Source organism: Megalops cyprinoides, chromosome 11, assembly GCF_013368585.1.
Source record: "Megalops cyprinoides isolate fMegCyp1 chromosome 11, fMegCyp1.pri, whole genome shotgun sequence".
NCBI classification, from domain to species: Eukaryota; Metazoa; Chordata; class Actinopteri; order Elopiformes; family Megalopidae; genus Megalops; species Megalops cyprinoides.
Genome location: NC_050593.1, coordinates 19,323,676 through 19,351,103, shown reverse-complemented (window position 1 = coordinate 19,351,103; position 27,428 = coordinate 19,323,676). Strand labels below are relative to the sequence as shown.

Here is a 27,428-nt window from a genome sequence, read left to right as displayed (position 1 = left end):
AGCTATTTTGGACTACCTAAATACAAAAAAAAACATTCAAAATATCTTAAATAACTACAGAGAATTGTTGAACTGCACTGTAACATAACACTTTAACCATCTTCTATCTAACCATACACACAAACACAAATTCTTAGTTAATAGGAGTCATGCTCAGCCCTTCAGCTCTTTACTCCCAGACAACTGCATGAAATCTGTCTTCACACATTAATGAGGTTCAGTATGGAGGCTGACTGGCACAGTTAATCTATGTATTTGAATTACAAATGCAGGCTCACTATCAAAACTAGTAAAATCAACCCCCCCTCCAAAAAAAAAAATACAGTCTGTCACAGAGGGAGGGAAGAACTCACAGACTGCCACATATTCATGACTTCACAGAAGGTACATTCTGCCTAGGAGCTAATGTCCTGCTGGTATGAAAGTTTGAGCAGCTTTACCAGAAAGCCCACCTCCCGTCAATTCTGTGTCTCATAAGAAAGCACAGATCCCCAACTGGCAACATTAACATGATACACTTGGGACTGATTAGGATTTTGGCTTGTGAAGTCTATAATGAAAAATCTATCCTTCCTTTCTTCTAAAATGTATTTAATCCCTTATTTGTTGAGTATACCTGGTTAGGCATACATTAATGAGTAACTGTATACGGGATACTTTAATATCAACATCAATAACTCACACATACACATTCAGAAAGACACACACACAGGGACACCCACACACACTAAAGAAAGACAAACACAGAGAAAATGAATCTCTCTCCTTCTCATACACATACACACAGACAGACAGACAGACAGATGCAAACAATCGTACAGAGAAGAGCAGATACCATGTAGCTCTGGGGATGGCTCTGTATGCATTGTAAACTCGTTTTACTGCCAAAGCACAAAGCAGATGAGACTAGACCAAGCGCCGCAATACGACAACCGTCGGGGAGTACAGAGAGAGAGCCACAAGCAGCCAAGTCATGGACCATAAATCCCTCAGTTGGATGGCATAGAGCCGGGGAGATAGAAGGACTACCAGCAACTCACTATGCCGAGGTTACTGCAAAAAGCAGAATACACCCACACTGTCTAAGGTATGGTATAAAATAAGTGGCAGAATATTAACTGAAACATGGCTGACAAACACAACATGCATATTTTTCATGCAGTTTTCCTTTTTTGTTCCTTCAAAAACAAATAGTTTTACTGTGCAAATGTGTTATTTTTAAGCATTTACATCATTAGTACTACCAAAATATGATCTTGGGTACAGTAAGTAACGCTGCACATCCACATAGACAGAAAATACAGAAAAGTATCTACCTCTAGGCCATTGGTTGTCCACACCTTGCATTAGGACAAAAATAATTGACCTTGTTTATGCCAAAAAAAACATTATGTTTCTAAACAATGAATAAACCAAAGTATGCACTTCGTGCACATTTTCATTATATTTCCCGTTTATGTTCATCTGATTTCACCGTGGTGCCTACATTAGGTTGCATTGTTGTATGTTAATTACATGACACCTCTAGAGTAATTACAGAGCTGTGCGTCAAGGTCAAACTCCCAAAAAAGTCACAAATGAAGCTCTATTCATTCTGTTCCATCAGCTTGCAGCTTGTTTATTGATGACAAAAAAGAACACAATGTTGAACCACATGAGCGTCAAAGAAGTGCTTTCACCAGCCAATGACAAACCAGAAATAATAGTAATATGTAAACCGAAGAAAAACAATGCTGTATGCAGCTGTGTTCTATACAGCTTTGTATGCGTGGCATTTTCCTCCTCAGAAATGGGCTTTGGCACAAAATGAAAATCCTTCAACGCATAAGCATTAAACATCAAAGAGGTAAACATGGTTCTATGCGCAGAACCGTAACAGCACTCAGCCATGAGTTATACTCTTGAGAGGAGGATGGAAATGCTGGAATGAAAGAAGTCCCATGCTGGGATATCTGTAGCGGATGCAAGACTGTCTTTATTTGCAAGTTATGGAGAAACACACTGATGACCATGCCTGGTATCATTCTTCTGATATAAAACTGAATAAAACTGTTGTTATGTGCATAAGCCTTTATTCGTCTCCTACATCATTATACCAGCCAACTAGTGGTTACAATATACCAAGGAAGATTTATGGTTTGTCAGCACCAGGAAAGATTCATCCAACCTTCTCTGGGGGGTTGGGATTGAGGTCCCACACTCGGGACTGTCAATCCCTTCATAGAGGTGTCTGAAACATAATAAACATCCTACCTGACTACTGTCACCTTAAATGTATGTGTAACTCAAACCTGAAGTAGGATTGTAGGGAAAAAACCTACAAACACCTCCACTGCAAACTATTTCAGAGCACAGAACAAGACCAGAGCAAGAGTTAGCGTCTGATTCGTCCGTCAGAGTTGGGAGTGATGTCCTACCACCACAAAGGAAGCCGAATTCACAATGCAGGCAGCACAGTGTGTGTGTGCAGCGCATCTAAAAGAGATTAACTCTTAAAGAGGATGGGCACAGGGAGACAGCACAAGGCCTAAAGTCCTGTATCTAGGGCAGAGTACTACACAGCTTTCCTCACTTCCTTTTCTGCTAGAATGGTGGCAAAACCTAATATTGAAAGAATTCTTTCTGCTTTCATTGTTCTACAACATATAAAATTACAGTCTTACCTCATAAACAAAATTGAAATTACTAGTTCTGAAATGGCCAGAAGTGCATATGCTACATCAATACAAAAGTATGATTGGCGCACATGTTGACCAAAATTTAACAACACATTTATTTTATTTTTTAAAAATAGACAATGGAACAATCTTGGACAGAAATCCAAAGTGTCCTTTTATTTAATCAATGCCCCTGGGTGAGATGAACTAGAACAAAGTACAACTGCAATGTACTGCTTAACAGTGAGTGAGAGATTATTACCCAGCAGTGACATGTATACATAGCCTGCAAGGAGACGTATCCCATAGCACATACTTACAGTATCATATTCCACAGACATTTAACAGTGGATCCCATCAGGGGGGAGAGTCCAACCTTACACATCCGCCAGGCTGATCCCTGGAGTTAATCTGCAACAGCAGAGGCTTGAACACAGCATAATGGCAGCAAGGATACCACGGCCTAGACACACTTCTGATTACTTATATAATACTCAGACCTACTGTACTACTGATCAGGCACAGCACAAACCTGCCCATAAATCTACACCAACCACAGGAGGGAGAGTATTCTGTGCAAAAAGAAAGGCAACATGCTCTGTTTAATAGAACCAGCACAGTACATTTAGTTGGCTGGAAGTATGCAAAAAAAGAGTAATGTCCCTCAACCTTGACTAGCTTAGTGAATGGCTCCCCAGGGTAATGTCAATTCATTCGTTCTACCACTAGATGGCAAATAGGCACTACTAAGGTGTCCTTTTAGAAGTGGCTGTTCTGTTCTTGTTTTCATATCAGTATTCTCTAAAATGCTTCTACAGAGGTGGATGATACATTAGTCAACATATCAATTCCTGACTGAAAAATAAAATGGCAGCCATATCATCAAGTAGTTGAATAATGCCACTTGGATCGGTAAGCAAGGTTCAGATCAGGATTTTCTAGAATATTCATAAGAAGTGAGAAATGACTATTTTGTATGACTATTTACATATTGTCTGGCTCCACACAGTACAAAATCATTTAGTACTAATACTAGAAACAAAATAGATAACTATCCCTTACTCCACAGAGAGCTGAGGTACAACAAATAGTTATCCAAATCAGGCAAATAAATATTACTCTTCCTTTACTCTTTTTTCTCTTCATACCTCCCTCACTGTTAATCCTGATAACTGCCAGGAGTAAGAGATAGCTGGACGATTTATAGCCATTTAAATTCCAACAACTGTCCGACAAGCAGAGAGAAATGTTAACCAAACGCAAGCTCAGAATCCAAATGAACTTCAAAGACAAGTTCTGTCCCAGTAAATGCTGCAGAACTTAGTAAGAATGACATCACATTGGTAATCTAGCATTAATACGAAGAGCAGCCATCATTCCTAGCCATGGTTTCATACTCAACAGGGGTGTAATCTATCATTTAGGCAAGGAAAAGACAAGAAAATGGAGTGAACCTGGCCAAGGGTCCCATTACAGATGTATAAATCCCGCATTGGGCAAAGCGTGAACTCTATTACTCCACTGTTGTGAAAACAGCACTCCCACACCTACAAAACGAAAATAACCCAAATCAGGAGGTCTGTGGCAATGAGGATGGTGATCCAGCTCAGATGTTTTTACATGTGACCAGCAGCTAGCTGACAGATTGGGAGAGAAAACAGGAAGACTGATGCTCCGTGAATCCACATTCAGACTTCATCAAAGGATCACCTTGAGATCTGGTACGACTGGCAAGCAGCAGTTTTTCTCCACACAAGTATCTAGGAATCTCATGTGACAGGACTGAGAAAGGCAGCTGCTGTCCTCCTTCCAAACTATTGTCTAGAGGGGGTGGGGGGTGAAATCTTTATGTAGCAACATGCAGGTTTGACAACCCATATAAAGGATGGTACTTAAAAGGAATTGAAAAATTGCTCCCTTGGGTGCAGTGATTGCTGAGACAGAACAGCACAGTGCTGAAGCCGTGCGCCTGCTCCAAAGTATTAAGTGATTGTATATGCCCACTGATGGGATTTTCTGGGCTATAAATGCTGATTTGGTTTGCCATGTGAGATTTTGCTCCTCTGCAAATGTTTTTTACAACCATTACACAGACTTCCTCCAAATAAAAGACTGTACCATACTGTACTAGACTCTCTTCAAAAGAGCACTCTTACACTAAGTATCCAACATCAGCCATAAAAACTGTTATTAAGTAAATATAAGACCTGAAAAAGCCTAAGAAGTATGGAAATTAAAATAAGACAGCTACTGCAATGTTATTTGACTCAAATTATAATGGTGCTTCCCAACACATGCTGCTTATAAAATGGTGCTCTACCAGATGTGGCTTCATATGCTGACCACTAAGTATCAGTTGGCTGCTGTGATGCTTGCCAGGATCGCACGGTGGTAGAGAGGGCTCCCACTGCTCCCATGTCTTGAACATACCAGCCTCTGCCCACGCAGCACTCCAGGAGCCTCAGTAGACTAGGAGTGCAGCTAACCATGGATAGCATTTGCGCCCCTGATAGGCATGGGAGTGGCTGCAGCGCATCGCTAATCACTACAGCTGCTGTGTGTTTCCCTATCAGTGCACTCAATATAAAGGCACAGCGCCACACTTTTCAGAGATGCCCTGGCCACACCCCTACCAGATGAAAGAAACAGCTATTGGTCATTTTCTATGAGCGTGTTCTGCCAATCACCACTCAGCAAAGTGACTACCACTGCCACCTTGCCACAAGTGGGTTGCAAAGAATTCACATGTTCTCTCAAACAGCCTGCAATATTTGATCCACAAGCTGCGGAATACATTACAGCCCTTAAAATGTCACACTTACAGCCAAAGCCCCTTATGGTGACAACTTGTTCCTGGCTCTCATTATAGAGATGCTTCACCTCTGTCTGGTATTCACACAGAAATAGACAAGGAACCTGAACAGGCTATGCCACTCTCACAATGAGAAACATAACATAGAAAAATTATCAACAGACACATAAATGGAAAAACACAAAATAAATCTAAATGGTTGATTCAAATATAAGAGTTCAGTGTCACAGAGCTTCAGATGTTTCCGTGAATAAAAGGACAGCTGAAAACCCTTATCAGTGTCCAATGTAATTATCATAAAATGGTCAGCACATTTTTCTGATACACTGATGCTCTGTCTACATGCAGAACTTTTTTGTAAACTCTCCTCCTCTAGAACAAATGTCTAGGACTACTAACTGCTCGTGACGAACTTTCTCCAACATCACTCTGACAATCAGCACTGTTTGTTGATTTTGCTGGAGGTGTTATCCTCATTCTGCACATAGAGGGAAGAGGTAAGCATTCTGGGTAAAATGTGCTGCCTTTCAGAGGAATAATGGTGCCCAGTATGTTCCCTGCAGGAGGGGACAAAGATCAGCTTAACCCCATTTAAGCCCTTTTCTCCCACCAAGAATTCTCTATAAAATTTCCCTCAAAAAAGGCAGAGTAACCACAAAATTATACCAAACAAATGTATAAGCTCACTTTGCAGACACTGTAGCCATTAGAAATGAATGGATGCTGAAGAAATAATACAGACATGTCCAAGTGGAGAGTTACAAATCCCTTTTCCAGTGTGTTATTTTGTAGCACATTCTAACATGGTCCCATTAATTAATCATCAATCAATTAATACAGAATTATAAAAAATTATTACCTTATATTGCAGGTTACATCACTTACCCCTTCCAAATTACTTCAGAATTGGCACTGCAAAACAATTCAACTAATGTTTCATAGCTCTACTTGCTCAACAGGGTCCATTATATAATTTCAAGTTAATGAGTAAGATATTTGCGTGATGACATGATAGTTTTGGCAACCCCTATCATGTTTTTGTTCACGCTTGAAATAAGTATCATTTCTCATATCTTCCTATCAAGATTTTCTGCTCAGATGGTCTGAAAAAGGTCTGCCCTTTAATTCTTCCCCATTTTGTTGCTTTCATTGGTGATGGTAATTTATGTCTGTTTCTATACTTTGCATGTATGAACACACTTAGCTTGAACTGACACACCCAATTTGAGGTAACCTGATCAGCCATCTTTATCTGGTTTTGTGTCCACCAGTTCAAGTGAGTTGGGCCATCTCAGACAGAGGGGCCACCTCCTCAGAACCTGAACTAACTGGAACTTATCCTGATAAAATGCAATAGATGTTCATTGATCATTGTAAACGGTGACCCATTGTTATTTGTACAGTGGCCACAACAAGAAGCCAAGCTAAGAAAGCTTTGTGTTTTGTTACATATTCAGTTGATGACAGAGGAGGGAAGAAGAATGGATTAGTCTCTGCTTAAAAAAAAACACGGTGAGAAAGGGTAAGCAAAAACTACATTGGAGTATCACCAGCTTTCCCTACCTGCCAACCAAATGGTTGTTGATGAGGAGACATCTTACCCACAGGAGATCGCGATCAAAGGAGAGGATGATCCTCTAATCTTTTGGTAATTTAAATATGCTTTCCTTTGTGCAAAAGGCACATCCTTGGAAATAGTTTTAGCATGCTCTTTGAGGAATGTGATTGCTTCTTCATCATTTTATGTTAAACCACAGAAAGATGTTTCTCTCCATGCATTTATACCTGAATGTAAGGTATCAAAATGGTGAAACAGTGTCTTGGTGTTCAGTGTGTAATTGTCCTATTCAATTTACAGTTTTGTTCAGATCTCCTATTCTGCTGCTCACATAATCTTCAGATCTTGCTAAGAGGTTCATAATGTGACATAACTTTGATATGTGAATCACAACTGGCAGGTGGCCAGGTACTGAATATGACAAATACATTCATTTAGTTGAAAGCTACCTCTCTAGCCTTCTAGTATCCAAATCACTCAAATAGGTTCATAATGTGACATCTCTTTAAAAATTTCAAGTAAAGTATGCTGGGCATGCCAGTACTGGTGAATATGTGCATATGTACATGAGAGGCATTTCTCCTCATGACCGTAAAATTTTGCTGACAGATTCACAATGTGATTAATCATTTGATCACTATGCAAATTGCAATTGCCATATTTGTAATATTTTGAATATGATGAAGAGTGTCTCAATGACGTTAAAAGACATTTTTCCTGATCTGTTGCTCAGATGAGCTCCAGATTTTGCAAACAGGGTAAACACCTGGCAACATTTTGATATTCAAATTATGATATTCTGGGTCACATGCTTGGTAGCCATACAACAGATGGTGAAAGTGCATTACATACACAAGCATTTCTCTAGATGGTACACGTAGGTTCATAATGGGATTGACTGATTTGCAGTGGGTTTGGTCTGGTCTGCTACATTTATGTCAGAAAGACACCACATTCATTAGCTAACAGCATACGGCAGCTATATTTCAGTTATATATTATCTATGGGGCAGAGGTGTAAGATAGTGGTAAGGAGCAGGACTCGTAACTGAAAGGCTTTATTCCCTGCAGGGGCCCTGCTGTTTTACCCTTGGGCAATGTACTTAACCCAGAACTGCCTTAGTAAATATCCAGCTGTATAAATTGGTAACATGTAAAAAATGTAACCTATGTATGTTGTTCTAGAAAAGAGCATCTACTAAATGCCAACAATGTAAAGTAATATTTCATACATCCAAAAATTACTATCAGCCATTGGGTTATACCTCATCTTAACTGTTTATCATGTCAATTTGATGTTTAGCCAATATACCACTGCACTCCAGAAAGAGCCCACCAAAAGAGAGACAACGATTGTGCCATTGCCATCCATTTATTATGTACAAGAGCTTCTTAATCTCATTGATCAACCAGGTCCAAAACATCAGCGGTCCTCTAGGCCAAAATGTACAAAGGGAGCTGGGAAACTGTCTGCAGCAAATGACTTGATTGTTTACTGTTTTCACCAGGGTCCAAGATTTTATGTATTTGATCCATATCAGTTAGATCTTATTAAAGTGAAAAACTACTATCTGAATCAGTCCTTGGTCCTTTATGATGAAATACAGCGTCTAGGACCATTTTCCAGACTAGCACCTGTTTTCAAGACACATTTGCATCTCAATGCTCAATCAGTTTAATTAAAACAGCCAGACGGTAACCTAAACAAAGGCCACACAAAACAAGATGCAATTTTGTCCCTCATTCTATACTGCTAGTGACATCAAGCTAACATTGTGGGTGAACACACTTCTTATTTCTCTGCACAATATCACCTCTTTAAAAGAGAAGATGATCAAACACAGAAAGGGGGAGGGGGGGGGGGTGGACATGGTGGACAAAGTACTAACTGACATCTTGCTATGAGATCTTATTGGGTTTTATCATTATAACTAACTAGCTGTTTGAACATGAAAAAAATCTCACAATAACACCTTAAATATATGGTCAAAGAAAATTACATTAATTCATTTTTTCATGTACTTCATACTCATAGTAAATTTCCCTTACATTGAAGGGAGAGTAGCAAACTACAGGCTGCATGTTTGGTTGAAGGGGGCGTGTCCTACTAGAACCTACTGGGGGGGGGGGGGGTAATTTGACAAGAGAACTGACACGTTCGGCCCAGCACAGGTGCCCGCATAATGTCCTCACAATTCTCTGTGTCTGTGGCAACCACACACAGTAGGTGGGTCAGTGATGACAGACCGTAAACTTGATGAAAACCTGACCGATTCTAGATTGGAACTCCAACGTTTATAAAATGCACCCTGACGTCACTTATTATATGTGTGTTGAGATAACATTGGATACGAACATCGGAGTGTAGCATCTAATCTCGGACTAAAGGATCTCAGGATTAGATGGGATCTGGGGGTAGGATTTCCTTTTGTACTGTGGCCCCAGGTGACACTGAGTGGACAATGGTGTGCATACAGAAACTGTGTTACATAACGTTACCTTGTGGACCTAAAATCAAAGTATAATACTAACCAAAAGGCAGGACTACGGATGTACGCTGAGGGGTATCTAGTTTGCAAGCACGCGATGAAGTCTAGCACGAACGACCACATCTATGTTCAGTAGCCAACCTAGCAAGATAGGTAACGTTACTTATCTCACAGTGAGTTGACTATTTTCAGAAGACATTTGCCAAGTCGTGACATCACTGCAGACACAAGAGTCGAGCGATTATGATAACATGCTGACACGACGCATTACATGCACGACTGACAAGATCTTGGTTGTATTGCATTGGGAAGATGAGTACTTGGTAGACGTCTGTGCCTTGCTTGCAAAAATGCAGAAAAACGATCCAAAAGCCATTTAACGCGGCTGTATGGTAAATTCCAGAATTTCAATATCAGCCCCACTCACCATATACGCTGCACTTAGCGTCAAATTACAATAGCCCAAGTGGCCTGCTGTGTGCGACGAAATCCCACAAACGACATACTTTACATTTAAAGTAGCTCGTTTAGCTTCCTAGAATAGCTTCAATCGTCCAGCGTGCTTTCCGAGTTTTAGAAGTATCTTACTAGACCACTAATATGCAGCTGCTGGAGATAGTTGCATTGGCTCATTCATACGGTAGTTTAAGGTAACATGGTAAGGCAAGGCAGAAGCGCTCATAATGAAACCATTTTTACAAAAAAAAAAAAAAAAAAAAAAAACATGTTTTCGCTAAACTCTTACCATATATCATGGCCAACCCAGTCTCGTGCAGAAAACGGACTCTTCTGTGCTTGAAAAGCCAAATGGTTAGAATGGTTAATGTCAGCAGTAAAATGAATGTCAGTAAATTAACACTGTCCTGTCTATGACTTTCCTCAGCCTCCTTTTCAGTGGCAAGTTCCTCCATAGCGCTGTCCTCTGCGTTCATCTCGCAGACCTGAGATATCAAGAAAATCACAATGGGGAAAAACATATTCCTTTCCAAGAGGCGGAATCCCCACGACCTCGGATTGCAGGCAAGATCCATGGTGTAAGATGCTAGCAGCGGACTGCCTCCTCTGCGCCGTGGAACTGCGCAGGGGACGATGAAAACAATCTAGAACCATGAACCCCCGTCCACAGACAGCTGAAGCTTTTAAAGACACACTGCGCCGTTTTGTGGATGCGCTATAGCTCGAAGTTACAGTGCCCCTCTCGATAAAGGACCAGATGACTGTCCTTTACCTCCCTCATTTCCCTTTGAAATAAAACCTTTTTTTGCCCATTAACTATATACGATTCACTTTCGCAGTTTGTCATTTTTAGAGACGTAATCAGTCATGTTAGTTTTTAAAACATAAGACTCTGATCAGGATTGTACCGTACACTGAATTGTCCTGCAGAGTGAAAGAGGTATTGTTTACATATTGCACTGAATAAAGTGAAAGGCACCTGAGAGATTAACATAAGCCATCTAAATGAATGTCATTCTTTACAGCATTTGTTTAAAACTTGTATGTCTTTGCATAATTTGCCTAGATGAAAATTTCTGTATAACCAAGTAAATGTTTTGTCAGGAGTTCCTCAAAGGTAAATACTTGTGGACAAAGCACAGAGGCACTACTAGATAAAATCACTATATGGTCTGAACCATACTGAAACAAACATGGCCTCAAGTGAATACCCTGGTACAAACCAGTTCTCATGTCTTTCACTATGGCATGCTGGTGACTTCGCACTCTGTTTCACTGTCTCAGCTAAGAATCCTCTGACACATTCCACACAGCAGTTAGCAGTGAAGGAGGGAGGTCAGCACATAAAGAAGTCATATTCTCACGCATTTTCCCATTTCTGTACATTTCTAAATTACCTAGATATAATTTAATTGGGTGTGATCTGTTTTGTGTGGCCTTCTGTGGTTTTAGCTGTATAAAACACTATATTTTTATCAGACAATTATGATCAGGTTAAGGATGTCACAGTGGCCTCATTTCATGCAATATGGTACCTTGCACTGTGCTTGTAGTATGAAGATGTATCTTCCATCAAAGAGACCTACAATGTTTTTGTGCATCTTGAGGTAGCAGTGCATTTGACAAGATTTGCCACCATGAATCTGATCTATGTAGTCTCACGTCATTTTGAACAATGCCATGACCAGTTAGAAAATAGACATACTGTTGCATCCTTTATGACATTTCCCCTGACCACTGTCGGATAGGAACCCCCTCACCTGTAACCCAACATATCATATAAATTCAGTTTTCTTATTTAATTTTCATTTTTGGAACTTCATTACTTTCTTTTCTATTGTTTGTTCCACTTCATTTTGCAGAACTTTTATAGCCTCGTTTTCCTATTTTTCCTTTTTTGTTTTGTTTTTCTTTTTAATTCCATTTGGAAAATATACTCCACCCAGTGCTTTCCGAGAGTGAAATTGGAAAAAAGCTCTTTTTTCAGATGCATCTTGATTGATTAAATAACTGATTCATTGATTTGAGTTTCTTGTGCCAACATTCTTTGAATTAATAAGCTATAGCCCAAGACATTTTAGGTGAAATCTGGTTTAGATGGGAGTAACCTTGCAGATGTGATGGAGTTTCTACACTGTGTGCGGTTTTGCATGGCTACTCATAATTTTTATATTTCAGTGCTTCATTTGAACTCTTATAAGGTGATAAGTCACATTTATTATGGCAAACAGGAAACTCATATTTCCCCTTTTTCACTCTGCTTGGCAGTGGGTTTCCTTTCCAGTAATACAAGCTGCAAGTCATCAGATATCTCAGTTGAAAACAGAGTATTCTTCCTGGAGTATCCTGTTTTACTGTCATCTGACTTCAAAAACATTCTGACCATTCTTAGATTTTTAAGGTTTCACAGTAAACAAGAATAGCTTTAGTACACAAAATAACTCTCAGCATGAAAAAAGGTGAAACCTTAGATCAGCTGGGTCATTACTAAAGCTCCATTTCCATTTTCATAAACCTGTGTTCTGAAATACTAATGTAACAGTGTTGAGAAAAGCCCATTTGGAGTGATTACCCAAGATGCATCTGCTCATCCCATTGTGAAAAGTTCATTTCAGCTGCATCACTACCCTTGAATTGCTGGAGCTAAGAGCTCGTGAAAATGGAGTGCTTAGCGCCCTTAGGCAGGACAGGAATGAAAGCTGGTTGAGAGAGGCTGAATCACACAGTTGAGACTTAAGAGTAAAATATATAACACATGATGGGTGTTATTTGATACACATGATATGTTATTTATTCAAATATAAGCAATTTCATAGCCATTGAGGTGTTAATTATAATTACAACAACTCTGTTTTGTTGTATAATTACAACAAAACAGAGCACATTGTAAATACCTAAACAAAACTGCATTGATATTTCCATTTGAGTGATTTCATTTTGTTACAGTAAGTATATCCTTGGTATGCTGTGCTTTTGACAGTTTCTTCCCAGCCAGCTGCAATTCAGTTGCAGGTCTGTTCTCTACAACCAGCAGAGTCCAGGACTGTGCAAAATCTATTATATCTATGCAGCTGTGTGAAAACAAGGAGGTTTATCCGGAAACACAGCACCACTGTGTCCTTTACTCCCTGGCTGGTATCCAACTGAGCTGACTCCTGGAGACACACCAAGGAAATCAGTCATCTACAGATAGGATGAGCAATGATCCTCCTTTTCAATGGGAGAGAGGATCAATTCAGCCCGCTGAACTAGTTCGTCTCGCCAGGGAGCGAGGCGCTGTCTGGATGTATTTGGCTTTTCTAATCACTGCGGAACTGCACGGGTCAGTTATCAATCAAGCCTGTTTTTTTCCTGGGTCTGAGTCCGGACTGAATCCTCAGCAAATTGCACTGTGCCACTGTCAGCACTCAATCAATTCAGAGTGTTGTTGCAGAGCTTGTTACTGTGCCAGTTCAAAACCCAGCACCAACCCCAACCTCATCTCTCTAGAGCTATGTTTGACAATGAAATATATTTTCTGCTTATTGCATTTTTGAGCATATATGTGTTGCTTAGATATTTGTGTCACTCTAAAATAAATTTGGTTATAGTCAGGTGTAGACCTCTGAGGACATTGCATGCAGCCCATCATGGCCTACTAAATCTCACAAATTTGTATTTCATTTCATCATGAAAAACATTTTATGTAAACCATGTTCAGTTACATTTTTGAGGAATAATTAAGACCGCTAAACTGCAGCAAAAAAGGTTTAAGTTAAAATCTGGAGCATCAAATTGATTTTGAGATTTAAAATCATACTGTCATTACGCATATAGTGTACCTACATGAACTTCGTGCCTAAACTGTATAGATTTGATATGCTGCTAAACAGTAGCTAAATGGAACAGCCAAAACCACAAGACATACTGTCTCTTGTGTAGAGTAGGAATTATCAAGTCCCTAAGACAATGTTATATCTATATACATTGTGAACATTATACATTATATACAAAGAATATTGCCTTTTATATGCATTCGAGAGAACATTGACTATATACTACAAAGCAGAGATGAAAATAGGTTTTACATGACCTTCTATGACCTTTGAAGAATGAGCACTGATAATGTTCTCTGTTTAGAAGCAAACTGAAGGTCAGAATTGCAACCACAATTCTGCCTTTCACTCCAGCTGTGGCCACTAGCTTGCTGCAGAATTTGAAAATATTATCACAGCTCACCGCGTATCGTGATATGATTGGAACCGTCTCCTCTACGTAAAACGTGCAGGCTGAGGCTTTGTATAGTAGCGTCCTCTAGTGTTCACATTCAAGCATTTCATGCGAAATGACAAGCGCATGTGTTACTTGTCCTTACAGGGCTAACGCGTTAAGAATGTAGCAAGCCTGGCTCAACAAGGTTACAGCTGACCTCTAGGACCTTGAAGAATGAGTTTCAAAACATCTGAAACAGTCACCAGCAAAATATTGAAATTCTGCCAGCAGAAAACGTTCCTTACGTGCCTATTGCTTTCATCTTCTGGAGTCTTCGGTTATCTGTTTGACATAAAATCGATTTAAGAATCATTATAGAGTTGTCCATAGAGACCACTACTGAACTTACATATAAATCAAATTTATTTGATTGAGAGCTTGGGTGTGATTCCAGGACCACGGCTGAGAAGTACCAATGTCGATCATGACCTATCTAATTTGTTTGTGTAAAATGGGAGCAAACCGAAAGAGCAGTTTAGATCATTTACGCCACTAGCATCACATCAGTTTTTTTTTTCAGGCCGCCAACGTTCAAAGCATAGACTAATGCGCCCCGCCGGTGTCTCTATCTGTGGTCTTACCGCGGGGGTTCCCTTCACAGCCTCATATGTAATGATTCCCTTTCAATGTGTTACTCCCATGTAACTCATACTCAAGAACTTCAAAATTATTTTTTGTCATTTTGCTATCAGGTAAATCTGCCATGCGTGTACTTTCTACTAGCTCTCTATCTAATAGTATCTAGTAGATTTGAGTAGTGGATTGTTCAAGTTTGAAATAACTCTTAAGCAAACTCACACAATTCATAGTTATATTTTGCAACCAGGAAAATTATGTAATGCCTTGCAGTCTACACTGCATCCTGCATTTGTTTCTATATTGACAAGTGTGTTTTGTCGCTGAACGCAGAACCACGGCCACTCTAGTTACGCAGAGCGTCTTTACAATAAAACACAGATTTCATTGGCTGGCGTTGGCTACGTAGCTCCTTTCCTGGCCTCCTGCCCCTTTGGTGATTCGCTGTTCCTAAGTAACGAGTTGCAAAGTATTCATTGGTTGCCTTAATGGGCAAGGAAACAGGAAGCGCTGAAGAAGTGCGTGTGATGTTGGCAGACGGTTGTAAAGCACTCACCGAACGATAGTCTAAGAATAAAAGACATATAAAGTATCGGTTGTCGGAGTGGAGCCAATTCCTGGATTGCACTCCAAAAGTACCCAAAAACTTCAGAATGGGCTGTTTCTTTTCAAAGAAATCCAAAAGAAAATCATCCGAAAAGGATTCCACACCTACGACGACCGCGGCAGAAAGTGCGACCAATAATGTGGCCAGTAACAACACTGAAGAGGCACCGAAGCAATACAGCTGGGACAAACGAGAGAAGGTATACGCACTTTGCAAGATAGCTAGCTGTGTTTACTACTTACGTGATTGTGGAAAGATGGCTATTTAGAAACTAAAGGGATTTTGAGCAAAACTATGCCGTACGAACGTATACATTAGTCTCAGATAGCTAGCTGCATAGCTAGCAGTCAGGTAGCTCAATGGCTAATCAGGAATATGACTGAGGATGTGCTGAATGTAGGTAGCCGGCTAATAGTGCCGAATTAGCGAGCTGGGTGTACTGACTGTAATCCGATTATGAGCTCTAGATAGAAGATGGTCGAATTAGTCTGCGTCAGGAAGTCCGAACAGGAACGCTCTGGGTCATGATGTAACGGGAAATGGCCAGCTAGCGAGTTAGTTTTTAATTGTATTAATTCGTTAGCTACACCAGCCAGCTAACGTTATATAAATACATAGCTAAAACAGATTAGCTAGACAGACAGTTAAAACACAGTTGCCCACTTTCTGACAACAATCGCCTGTTCTCTGTTTGATTTTGTCTGCAGAAGTGTTGCCAGTTAGCTTGTTAGCTACCAAGACAGCGCTAGCTGGCCAGTTGGCTCCCTTGCAAAAGTCACTGCTGTAAAATACAGAACATTAGTTAACTTGGTAAAATATAAACTAAAACTAACTGAGTCTTCTAGCAAATTCAACCTGATTAATAAACGTTACAGTTAACTACTTAGCGACCTCCTACCTCCCTATCTTGCGTGCAGGATCACCCACCAAAATAAGATCCGTTCTGTCATACGGCTTACCAGATTTAGCTATTCATTCATATTTGGCATGCTAACTTCAACAAAATCTACGTAGCTTGCTAGGTAAGGGGCTTTGAAAACGAGTGAAAAGAATGTTTTCCAGTTCAACAGATGTTTGTAGTATAAATGAATCTTACCTAACCTTTCTACCCATAGCTAGGTGTGTTTTATCGTGTAAATAGGGAACAGGTTCGGGTTGGTTGAATGTGACGACCATAAATTGGGTCTAATTTCATGGTAATTTAAATTAGAGTCGATTTAAGTAGGAAAGGTATCATCGGGTAATAAACTAACCATCTGGTATTGACAGAATAAATCCTGGCTACTTTATGCTTCTTATTTAATAACATCCTCTCTGTTGGTTTGTCTTGGACCTGAGTAAAGGCACATTTTTTATTCTTTTAGGTTGACCCTAAGGACTACATGTTGACAGGTCTGAAGGATGCCACAGTAGGCCGTCTTCCAGGTAAACTCAACGGCCAGCAGTTTGTCATCCAGGAGTGTGAGAACTGCAACATCTACATCTTTGACCACTCAGCCACCATCACCATCGATGACTGCACCAACTGCCGCGTGGTCCTGGGTCCGGTCAAAGGCAGCGTCTTCTTCCGTGACTGCAAGGACATGAAGTGCGTGGTAGCGTGCCAGCAGTTCCGTACCCGCGACTGCAAGAAGATGGACATTTTCCTGTGCTGTGCCACCCAGCCCATCATCGAGTCGTCCACAGGCATGAAGTTCGGCTGCTTCCAGTACTACTACCCAGAGCTGGCCTTCCACTTCAAGGATGCCGGGCTGAGTATCTTCAACAACAATTGGAGCAACATCCACGACTTTACCCCGGTCTCCGGTGAGACAAACTGGAGCCTGCTGTCTGAGGATGCAGCTGTCCTGGACTATGTTCCGCTGCCGGACCCTGAGTCAGACTTCAAATCCGTCCGGATCTCCACTGACCCAGGGCGGAGCATTGTGCCCTTGACCCGTGGGGGGAGACGCAAGGAGAGCGACGAGTCTTGCCTTTTTGTGTTCTTTGCTGGGGACTACACCACCGCCAATGCCCGCAAACTCATAGATGAGGTGAGAGAGTGAAAAATTCTCCCTTGCTTAATATTGAAGTTCAGTCTTTTAGCTATATGTGCTATATATACTATACTGGATATATGCTGTGTGGTTCTGCCTGATAGAGAAAGTCTAGCTTCTGATGAAAATCAAGTCTAAGTTAAAAAAATGTTTTCATGAGGTGGAAAAAAATCTGGAGACTGTCTGTCAGTTGAATAGTGGATTGAGTTACATTTGCCACATGGAAACAAAGTGGTTTCCTTATTGTGCATTGTTGATATTGACTGCGTGCTCTGCAGCTTAGCTACACCCTGAGGACTCGGAAGTTACCTTCTGGGATAGTTCTGCGTATCCTATGAAAGTGAAAATATTCTTGGAAATGGTTATACCATGAACTATTACATACCATTCAGGCTTAGTCATCAAGTAACCAGACACCGTCTGAATTTTCTTACCGCATGGAATTTAAAAAAATTGCAGCTTGCAAACCAAATGGGCTTGGGCGTTGTTTTATAGTTTTTATATTCATTGTCACCACTGCGTGCAGGTGAATCATTCAGCTGAAAAGATAAAAAGGGAGGACTGTCAGTTGCTGCTATCACCATGTAGGCTAAATAGGGCTATAGGGTCCCTGTCAAGGTTGGATAGTGTTTCTCTAGAATTCATTTAAGTGCTACAGATTAAATCAGAAGCCAGAAACATTGTATGTTAGATCAGTTGTTAACATGATTCTAAGAGTGCTGTGTAGAGCTATTTCAAACAATACTTGGATAAGAATGGGCTATATTCATGCAAAACAAATGCTGTACCTTCCATCATGCTTCTGCAGCATCAGTACCCATTGAGTTATATGATAAAATATTAGTTATAGTTCTGTGCAACATAATGTCTGTTTATGTCCACACCTCCATAAAGGTTACCGGAAAGGGATTTGTTCTGATCCAGACCAAGGAGGTTTCTATGCGGCCAGAAGATGTCAACAGAGTATTCAAGAACAATGCAGAAGGCCTCAAAGAGTTGATAACTAAAGGTATGTCCATAATGGTATAAGCTCATGGATCATGCACTGCTCATGTAAGGATTAAGGTCTGATTCAATCAAACTGCAATGTAAATCATCCTTAATTTTTCAGGCCCAGTTGTGGCTCTGGAGTTGAATGGAGATGGGGTGGTGGAGGCCTGTCGCAGTATTGCCAATGAAGTGTTCAGTGGAACCAAGGTAAGTAAAACAGATGTGATACTGAAATCTGAGATCATTGCAAACTCCATACTTTCTTACATGTTGTATTCCTTGAAGCTGACATTAATGCTTGATTGATGTTTGTTTCCTTAAAGGTATTTGTTTCAGAAAACAAAAATTCCTCCTCAAATGATGTGGACAACTTTTTCAACTTCGCAGACATGCAAATGGGATTGTGAAGCCTGAAATCTGGAATAAAAAGACTTGTGTTATTTTTGTGTATTTTAACTGGCAGTATTGTGTATTTACTGACACAATGTGTTTGTAATTGTGTAATGTGTATCTTATTAGTGGAATTTAAACTGAACACAAGCACCACAAACAGGTTACAATCAGTTCATTTTTGGGTAAAATTGTAGACTGGCCAGATAACCTCAGTTTATTGATTATTGAATGTAATATTGTTGGAATAATCTGTTTTTTTAGCTGTGCATTTGCTTTTAAATGTCAGTGTTTATCATCCTGTTTATCAGTCCTTCATGTTATTGGTGAATACTTCATTTTAATTAGCTAGGCAAATGTTGCTCATAACAGTTTCTTGGAGTTTAGTTTTATATGAATGTACATCAGCCAAGTGAACTGCTCTGGAAGCCATTTTCTGCTACAGTAGAAAATGTAAGAAATTTGTTTAGATTCTTTTGTCTTATTATTGATCTTTTTCCAGCTATTTATAAATGTGAACTGCTTTTAAAACATTGACTTTTGTGTTTTGGCAATGTCAAGCCCATTGAACTTTCAGAACTCCAGATCTGAAAAATGTATTTTATTCAGATGTATTTTATTCAGATGTATACATTTTTTTAGTTTCCCATGTATACAGTAATATTTGTATAGATTTTTATGTAAATACGAGTGTAAAATGCGTATTGAGTTATAGAGTGTGCACTTTCATGTTTTCTTTTTATAAATGTTGGGTTAATACCCATTCTCCTAATGGTAGGAAATTATAAACCTGTAATGGGGCCGTCCCTCTGTTTTATTTAGAAGTAAGTTTAGGCTTTTTGTTTTCATTTATTCCTTGTTTTCCAGTTTGTACTTGTTTCAAATGAGTTACATTTGTCAAGATTTAGTCATTGGATATTCGGAATACATTCATTGGAAACAAGTTAAAATGCACAATTCAAGGTACACTAAAATGTGGGTTAATATTGTTTAAATTTGAGAGGGTCAAATTGATATTCAAGGTGATTCTGTGTGAAGGAATGCCTTTCAAAAAGATTTGGGAGGACATTTTCTAAAGATTTATCTGACAAAGCAAAGTGCTTTAACATTGCTGTTCTGGTAGACCAAATGTAGGTGCTTTTACATTTGTACAATTTTTAAAGTAAGAATCATGATGGGCTTTTGTATTTCTAAAAGTTTCATATTTGTATACATTTATTTTGTAGAACTGAATGTAAAATGTGTCTCACAATAAATCTTTTTTTGTCAATGCTTTGGTTTTATGCAATGTATCTAATGTTGGTATAAATTAACATTGTTGCATTGCTTCAAACTGTTAGAAATTTCTAAAAGCATATTAGAAACACCCAAAGGGAAATATCAATTTCAGCTTGAATAGGAATTGTAACATAATTTTCATATAATAATATCATATACCTTCATATAAATTAATCATGCACAAATGCCAAAAAATGAATAAATAACTGAATGAAGTTTAGAAAATGAAAAAATAAATGGCAAATAATATGTTCCCTAACTGCTTGGGGATAAAATATACAAAAACTGGGTGAAGAAAAGCAATAATTAGCTAAGAAATTCTCATCCATATTCTCAGCAATGAATCTGGAAAACCACCAACTGCTACCTCACGGACACCGTTCTATACATGCACAGGGGGTATACAAAATAATAATAGCACCACAAATAATATATGAATATTTGTTAAGTAATAAGGACTTGGACCACCCATTGCCTTCAGAACAACTTCATTCCTTCTTGGAATGCTGTCATACAGGTTTTAAACTGTTTTTAGTGGGATATTAGACCATTCTTAAAGAAGGAAAGCCTGCAGTTGTTTCAGAGATGAAGGAAGTAGAAATCCACTCCACACTCTAAATTACAGGACTTCCCATAAAGATGATGATGTTTAGATCTGGTGACTGGGGAGGCCATGGAAGGTGTTTAGATGTTAGATGGATACATATCCACCACATATAACAATCATCTACATACATGATTGACAAATTGTATGGATTGTGAGGAAATGCTGGTGCAGCTTGATATTAGAGTAGGCCTACATGGCTTTGTGCCTCTGTTAACCTTGTGAAGACCTCTTAAGACAAAGGTCCTCTGTGTCTCTGGAAGGCAGCTGTCAATAGCAGATGTTTGCTATGTTTGTTTGAGTGGAGCTGTGAACAGGTAGCCTCCACTCAGCTAGGTCTGTCCCTGTCAGTGATAAGACCACACATACTCACACTCACACTCACACAAACACACACACACACGCACACAATCAAACAACTATTCTGAAGACTAGACAGGTATAGTTGTATTTAATTTTACTTTACAGTACAAATACCTTTCCATGTCTGTGATGAAAGTGACTTTTTACTGTGGAATGATTTCAGTATGTAGCCTAATAAAAAATAAATTTTTAGATTTGACACCATGTAAAATTTTTATTTTCAGATTAACAGAAATTTTGTGAACATTTGTAATGCATCACTGTTCTTTTCATCTTCAAAATATATTTCTTACAAGCAAAAAGACTAGAAGTCACTTACATGATTACACTGCCTTTTCAGCTACACTGAAATGGACAGCAATATATTCAAGAAAAATGATCAAATCAGAATCAAGATTTCACTAAAAACTGAGGAGTGATTCCAGCAGCTCCCCTGATGTTATATCGCATCTGTAAAAATCTGATCTAAGACATGGGTTCATCGGGAAATTCTCACTATATTGTATTTCTTTCTTTATTAACTGTGCTTGTCCGAGATTGTGTTTATGATAGATGCAACAGGATTAAAAGACATACAAGTTGACCTGGCGAGGCTACCCCTTCTACATTTGGTCACAAGCATTCAAAATAATGTAAAAATGGGATTCTTTCCATCATTATGGCTGCAGTGTGGGGGTGGGGACTGATTTGGGGATCCAAGGATATGTGTCAGCATATAGGAGAAGGACATTACCCATAATGGTGGTGCAAATGTAAATATACATATAATATCAGTTTCTCAGCAGTTTCAAATTCTAGGCTGTTCTATGCCCTCTCTTCCCTGATTTTTATCGTCTAGCATCCCTAACATGCCCATCAGCAAACAGCTTAAGACTAGATTGCAACCATGGAGACCACAGCAGCTCAGTGGTCGTGATGAAGAGTATTTCACCCTCATTAATACCTGAGCAGAGGAGTAAGACCAGAGAAAAGTGCAAGATTATGACTGCAACAGTGTTTTGGCATTTATCTTTCTTACATCTGTGGTACTTGCAAGTAATCAGCTGCTATCCTGAGGAGCAATCTCAATTTATTCAACCTCAAGTGTCCCTCAGTCAGAGCAAGAAGCAGCATATTCAGATAAATGAGTGCATCAAATTTAAGCTCAACCATATCAAGTTAGCACCAGTTCTGTATTTTTATGTCCTCATACTCAAAACACTCAACAAGGATATCTATAGGAATAGAGTGCAAAGGAGCACAACAACATATAATTAAATATATATATATATATTTTTTTATTAAACAGCATAGTACAGATCACAACAAAAATGCATTACGTAAAACATGTTACACTGTAAAACTAAGGAAGTGTGTAAAGTGCTGGGGAAAATAACATCTGTAATGCTCCCTTACACCTTTACTCCCAAAATCTGAATCTTCAGGTCACTCAACCTGCTTCTGCTCATCCACAAAGTATGGAGGCACAACTTGAACCCCCACTGGCAGGCCAAAAATACTGGCAGATATACAAGGCACGTTTCCTGCTAGGTGACCTGTCATTCTATCATCTCTGCTACCACACACACTGCAGAGCACATTTTTTACATCCCATTTTTTTACATCCCACTGTCCAAACCGGTTTTCCATTTTCCCAGGGCATCATACCACAACCATGACGCTCTGTATCAGATGTGCACAGCAAATATGCAAGGAGAATCTGTAAGGTCATTGTGAGTCACTGTCTCGCTAGGTGTCCCGAAAAGACCTGATAAGCAGCATGAAGTTTCCCACCACGTGGAAGATTACTACCTATTCGCAGATACCTGGAGGCAGGCAGGTAGCCTGTCAAGCCTGTCTCTCGGATGGGTTTCCTGTCCCCTTGCCTTCTCTGGGCCCTTGCACAGCCCTGTGAATTAATTCATTTTGCACTGCAAAAAATAGCCCTCCAAAAATAAGAAATAAAATAATTAATACAAGGTGTTTTTTGCTAGTAATAAGTGAAAAAATCTGCCAATGGAACTAGTGGAAATACACAGATATTCAAGATGCACCGTCTAAAAACAAGTCCTTGTAGCTCAAGGAAATTTTGCTTGTTTGGTGACTGTGTCTTTTATTAAGTGTAAAGAGATATTTTGACTTGAAGAGAGACAAATATGCTTGGTGAGATTTGGATTTTTTGCAGTGTGGGTTATATATAACATGTGTTCAATAGCCTCTATTGTTACATCTGAGTTTGTGTTGGTGCCTAAAGTCAAAGGGACAGTCAATATGAATGCTATCAAAGGATACTAAAGGCCATTATGTGAAAATATGCAAAAAATGTACCCATCAATTGCTGCCAAAACAGTTTTAATATGAAGTACTCTGGGAAAAGTAATAAGTACTTCACAAATTTGACGTACAAAGCACATACTCTTAAAGGCCTGAATTGCAAATCATTGCTGCATTTAAGCAAACACTTTTCCTGAGCTTTATTTTCTCATATATAAACACCAAGGTGTCCATCAGATGCTATCACTTATTACATGTCAGTTGTAATGTTTTATAAAGGAGCATCACACAGACAACCAGACTACAACAGTAAAGAAACAATGGATTAATTTTTTCCAGCTCATTTTCTTTCTCACACGTGTGAGCATGTATGTATATGAGTGTTTGTGGATATACTCAAGTGTGTGTCCTTACATGACATTATTGTGGATAGATTGCAGTGCCGCAGGCTATTCTATTAGTGCACCTCCGCTCCCAGCAGAAAAAGTGTATCCAACACTGGAACCAGGAATCACTGGAGCCCAGCTGCTATGACCTGGGCAGCATGCTCCTGTACTGGCTACAGAAGCTCAGTACCCAGCTATTTCATCTGGGTAAGAGATGCACCTGTCTGTCCAATGCTGAGCAGAGTTTGGTGATATCACAGTCTATGCAGGTGGTTTGTTAAACAACTCTGCTGAGATTCAGATATTATGATTTTTATTTGGGATACACTGAACAGGGTTGATCACCTACCCATGTCTTTCCTTATTTGCTACTTACATTGCCCTCTTTGTTGGATTCTACACTATCATCTTAACACAGGTGTACTACTCACTACTAAATTACAAAAAACTTCTGCTGGAGTTGCAAAAGTCAAAAACATCCTGTTTCAGATAAGTGAATGTCCTTAGTAAATGTTCAGTAAATTCAGTAATGTGCTCTAAAACTCTCATATATACAGTATATAAGGCTTCTTATGAATATGAGGGGTTTATACACAAGGAGGATTGTTGTTTCCAGTTTAAAGCTTTAAGTAGAGGGAAAGGTCCTGGAAGAGAGATGTTCACTTATGAGTTATTCAGTGACATCTAGTGGTTGAAGCAGGGACACATCTTCAGAGGGGTTTTCATGTTGATCAAACATTTGGACCAGAAAAAAATTAAATAACATAACATACAAGATGTTAAAAAAAAAACTTACATGAAATATGTTGTAGGACAATCTAATATCTTAAAAACAATATAAGACTCTTGCATTTTCACAAATAATTTTCTTATTCGTTTCCATTTTGTCCAACACAAGGACAGTGGACATGGACTTATTTTTTTTCTTTCTTACAATATATTATGTGCAATACATTTTTCACAACACAAAAGAATGAGAGTCACAGACAAGTTTTATTATAAGAAGGAAGAAGAATATTATTTTTTATTAATATTATTTCTTTTTATTGTCATGTCCCTATCAGAAACCAATCATCCCTTAAAAGTAACAATTAAGGCAATTGTTCCCAAAAGAAATATACTGTGCATCCCTATACACACTTACATTGTGTATATTATAACTAAAAAGGGATTTTTTCGTGTAATATAACAGACATCTCAATAAATTGTTTCCCTTTTTGTTGGTTCTAGGAGTGAACTGGCTGTCAAAAAACATTGGAACCTGTCACATTGTCTTGCAACCCACCCCATCTCTGGTCTTCGGTTTGCAGGTTCTGTAAGCTGAAGACAGGTGCCTGTATGAAGTTAATAAGGAGACTGGCTTCTGTGGGCACTTACAGAGAAAGACGTTCAGTAAAAATGCTAAACATCTCAGAGGCTCTGGTGTTTGGCAAAATAAAGTTGTCATTCCTGAACGAATAAACCCTCATGTTCAAATATGCAACTCTGAAACAAACTATTAATACTGCTTTGGATATACTGCATACCAGCACTGTTCAAATGAATTTATAGGTCTCTTTATTTTAAACTTTTGAAGCATAAGGAAGACTGTTATGCTTATTCCAACAAAACAGCAACTTGCTTTGAGTGGGGCTCAGGAGAAATTATACCTTGACATCTCCAGGTTTTCAAATTCGAATAATCCTCCTCTGTATCTGACTGTAATAATTCATCAGCAACATTTGTAATCCTGCCAGTGCTGATCATAAATACTGTGACCATGTCATGCTGAGAGTAGAGCAGCCCTCCAAACACTAACATTTGTGGATATATTGAATGAAAAATGGAACACCTCCACTACTATTGACCATAAATGGTTACATGTGGCTGGGGGAGATTGCAAGCATGGACAATTGGGTAAATTGTCTATATGGACAAGCAATAACCCACTTGTTCAAATGCAAAATAAAGATATACTTATAAATACATGAATACATGAGCAGTGCCTCCTTACAGTGCGATTGATATTCTGTTATCTTACTTTAGCCCTTCGGGATAAACACAGAGAAGGCTGGAATTTAGCCATGAGAAAGTGATCTACCGTTCTGTCATTAATTAGTTTCTACAGCAGGGTGAGACATCCCTGGTTGATAAAGATCTTGCACACAGCTGGCAGGAGGGATAGAGCACTTTCTAGCTGAGAAATACAGCCAAAATGCAATTAATTTGGAAGCAGCAACAGCACAGCCCCACATCATCTGTCATTCTGGCCATCCTGTTCAATTGCTGAAGATAGTTCCACTCTGGAAGCCAGGGAGGAACTTTTTATTTTGAAATAGTTTGAAACTGAAATTTGAATAGGAGCACCATTCAAAATCAAATTAATCTTATTACTTGTAATTGGGTCTAGTCACAATGTGTGGCCATGCATACATCTGAAAATCTCGGTACACATTACTGTTAGCCTGGTCACCACTTTGACACATTTCATCTGAGATGATTTATTGTGGGGGGTGAGTTACAGGTGTCTGACAATTACCCCTTTATAGTAATCATTAACTTCAAATCATTTTATCTCTTCTAATCTCAGTTTTGTATAATCTCTCTTTAGTCTGATGCTTGCAAAAAAAAATCACATTCACTTTCTGAATTGGCCAACTAAATTAAAATTGTTTAATTGTTTTGTAGAAAAGTCTAATTAAATCAGGCTGTACATCACCTCATTAAGCCATTAACCCTAGCACACATTCACAGGAGGAAAGAATCTGGAACAGTGGATTGATGTCATAGCTAATTACCATGTAACATCTCTATGTGTAATTTTCACTCCCTCCACATTAGGCCTGGTGCCAGGAAAAAATACATTAGGGTGCAACTGCAATCCACAAGTAGTCATAAATACTATGTAGACATCGGGATATAAGGAGACAACTGGGGGTGCACACCCCTAAGCACCCCCATAGTGCTGGGCCTGCTCCACATGTGGAATTCCCTATGAACAACTGGGGATACAAAGTACACCATTATCTAGCTAAAAGTTACAACACAAGTGAACAAGTGAACTAGCTTGATTTTTGTTTGATTTGTCACTTGTGATTTTCCAGTCCACTGCACACTAGGTGCAAGTTGTTTGGCCAAGTGACAAGTTCTACATTTTTAAATCTTGTCCCCTAGATTTATAGACGCTTGTTCCAGATTTGATATAAGATGACTTTATTAACAAAATTCTAGGATTTTATTAAATGGATTTTACCACTGCAGTTAACAACACATCCCTCCCACCTTAAAAATAATACATACTTTTGCTCATAATACATTTTTAGATAAGTTAACTACTCAATAACCACTTTCTCACAAGAACTATGAGAAACAAATCAGAGCAGTCTCTGAAGACTGGATCCTGGGAGGGTAAGTCCTTTTCCCTCCGGGGAAACCAAAAATCTCATGCACCGTCAAGCCTCTTAGGTCAGATTTTACTACCTAGGACCCTTTCTTGAACTTTAAGAACCAACCCATAATTCTTCTTATCCTATCAAGGCTAAAATATTATGTGTCTTCGCATGGCATTTTACACATCTGCAACACATATCCATATTAATGCAGAGAATTTATTCAGTATGCTATTGTGTAGGGGCTCAAGGATGTCATTTCTAAATAATAATGAAGCAATTAAGTTCATACGTAAAGAAGGGATTGTTTCTGTCCATCTGTCTTCCATCCTTGACAATAACACATTCTTGAGAT

The 27,428-nt window shown here is 39.0% G+C and overlaps 2 protein-coding genes across 3 annotated transcripts in view; one reads left to right on the top strand and one right to left on the bottom strand.

Moving 5' to 3' along the window:
* LOC118785546 (sodium/hydrogen exchanger 7-like) overlaps window positions 1–10,628 on the bottom strand; it is a 47,490-nt gene extending 36,862 nt beyond the window's left edge. For both annotated transcript variants that reach the window (XM_036540272.1, XM_036540273.1), the window contains exon 1: window positions 10,261–10,628. In XM_036540272.1, the coding sequence (XP_036396165.1) occupies window positions 10,261–10,546 (286 nt within the window). In that variant the 5' untranslated portion in view covers window positions 10,547–10,628. The remainder of the gene's footprint in view (window positions 1–10,260) is intronic.
* A 4,684-nt stretch (window positions 10,629–15,312) lies between these two features.
* On the top strand, window positions 15,313–19,080 carry LOC118785547 (protein XRP2). The gene is made up of 5 exons (XM_036540274.1): window positions 15,313–15,604; window positions 16,770–17,438; window positions 18,336–18,450; window positions 18,553–18,638; window positions 18,755–19,080. The coding sequence occupies exons 1-5, from the start codon at window positions 15,452–15,454 to the stop codon at window positions 18,836–18,838; spliced, it is 1,107 nt and encodes a 368-aa protein (XP_036396167.1). The 5' UTR covers window positions 15,313–15,451; the 3' UTR covers window positions 18,839–19,080.
* Window positions 19,081–27,428: the final 8,348 nt, after the last annotated feature.

Excerpts from the sequence above, each read along its gene's own strand:
- LOC118785547 (XM_036540274.1), top strand. The coding sequence starts at position 15,452 with ATGGGCTGTTTCTTTTCAAAGAAATCCAAAAGAAAATCATCCGAAAAG. Across the intron at positions 18,451-18,552 it reads CAAAGAGTTGATAACTAAAG|GCCCAGTTGTGGCTCTGGAG; the intron begins GTATGTCCATAA and ends TTAATTTTTCAG. Across the intron at positions 18,639-18,754 it reads AAGTGTTCAGTGGAACCAAG|GTATTTGTTTCAGAAAACAA; the intron begins GTAAGTAAAACA and ends GTTTCCTTAAAG.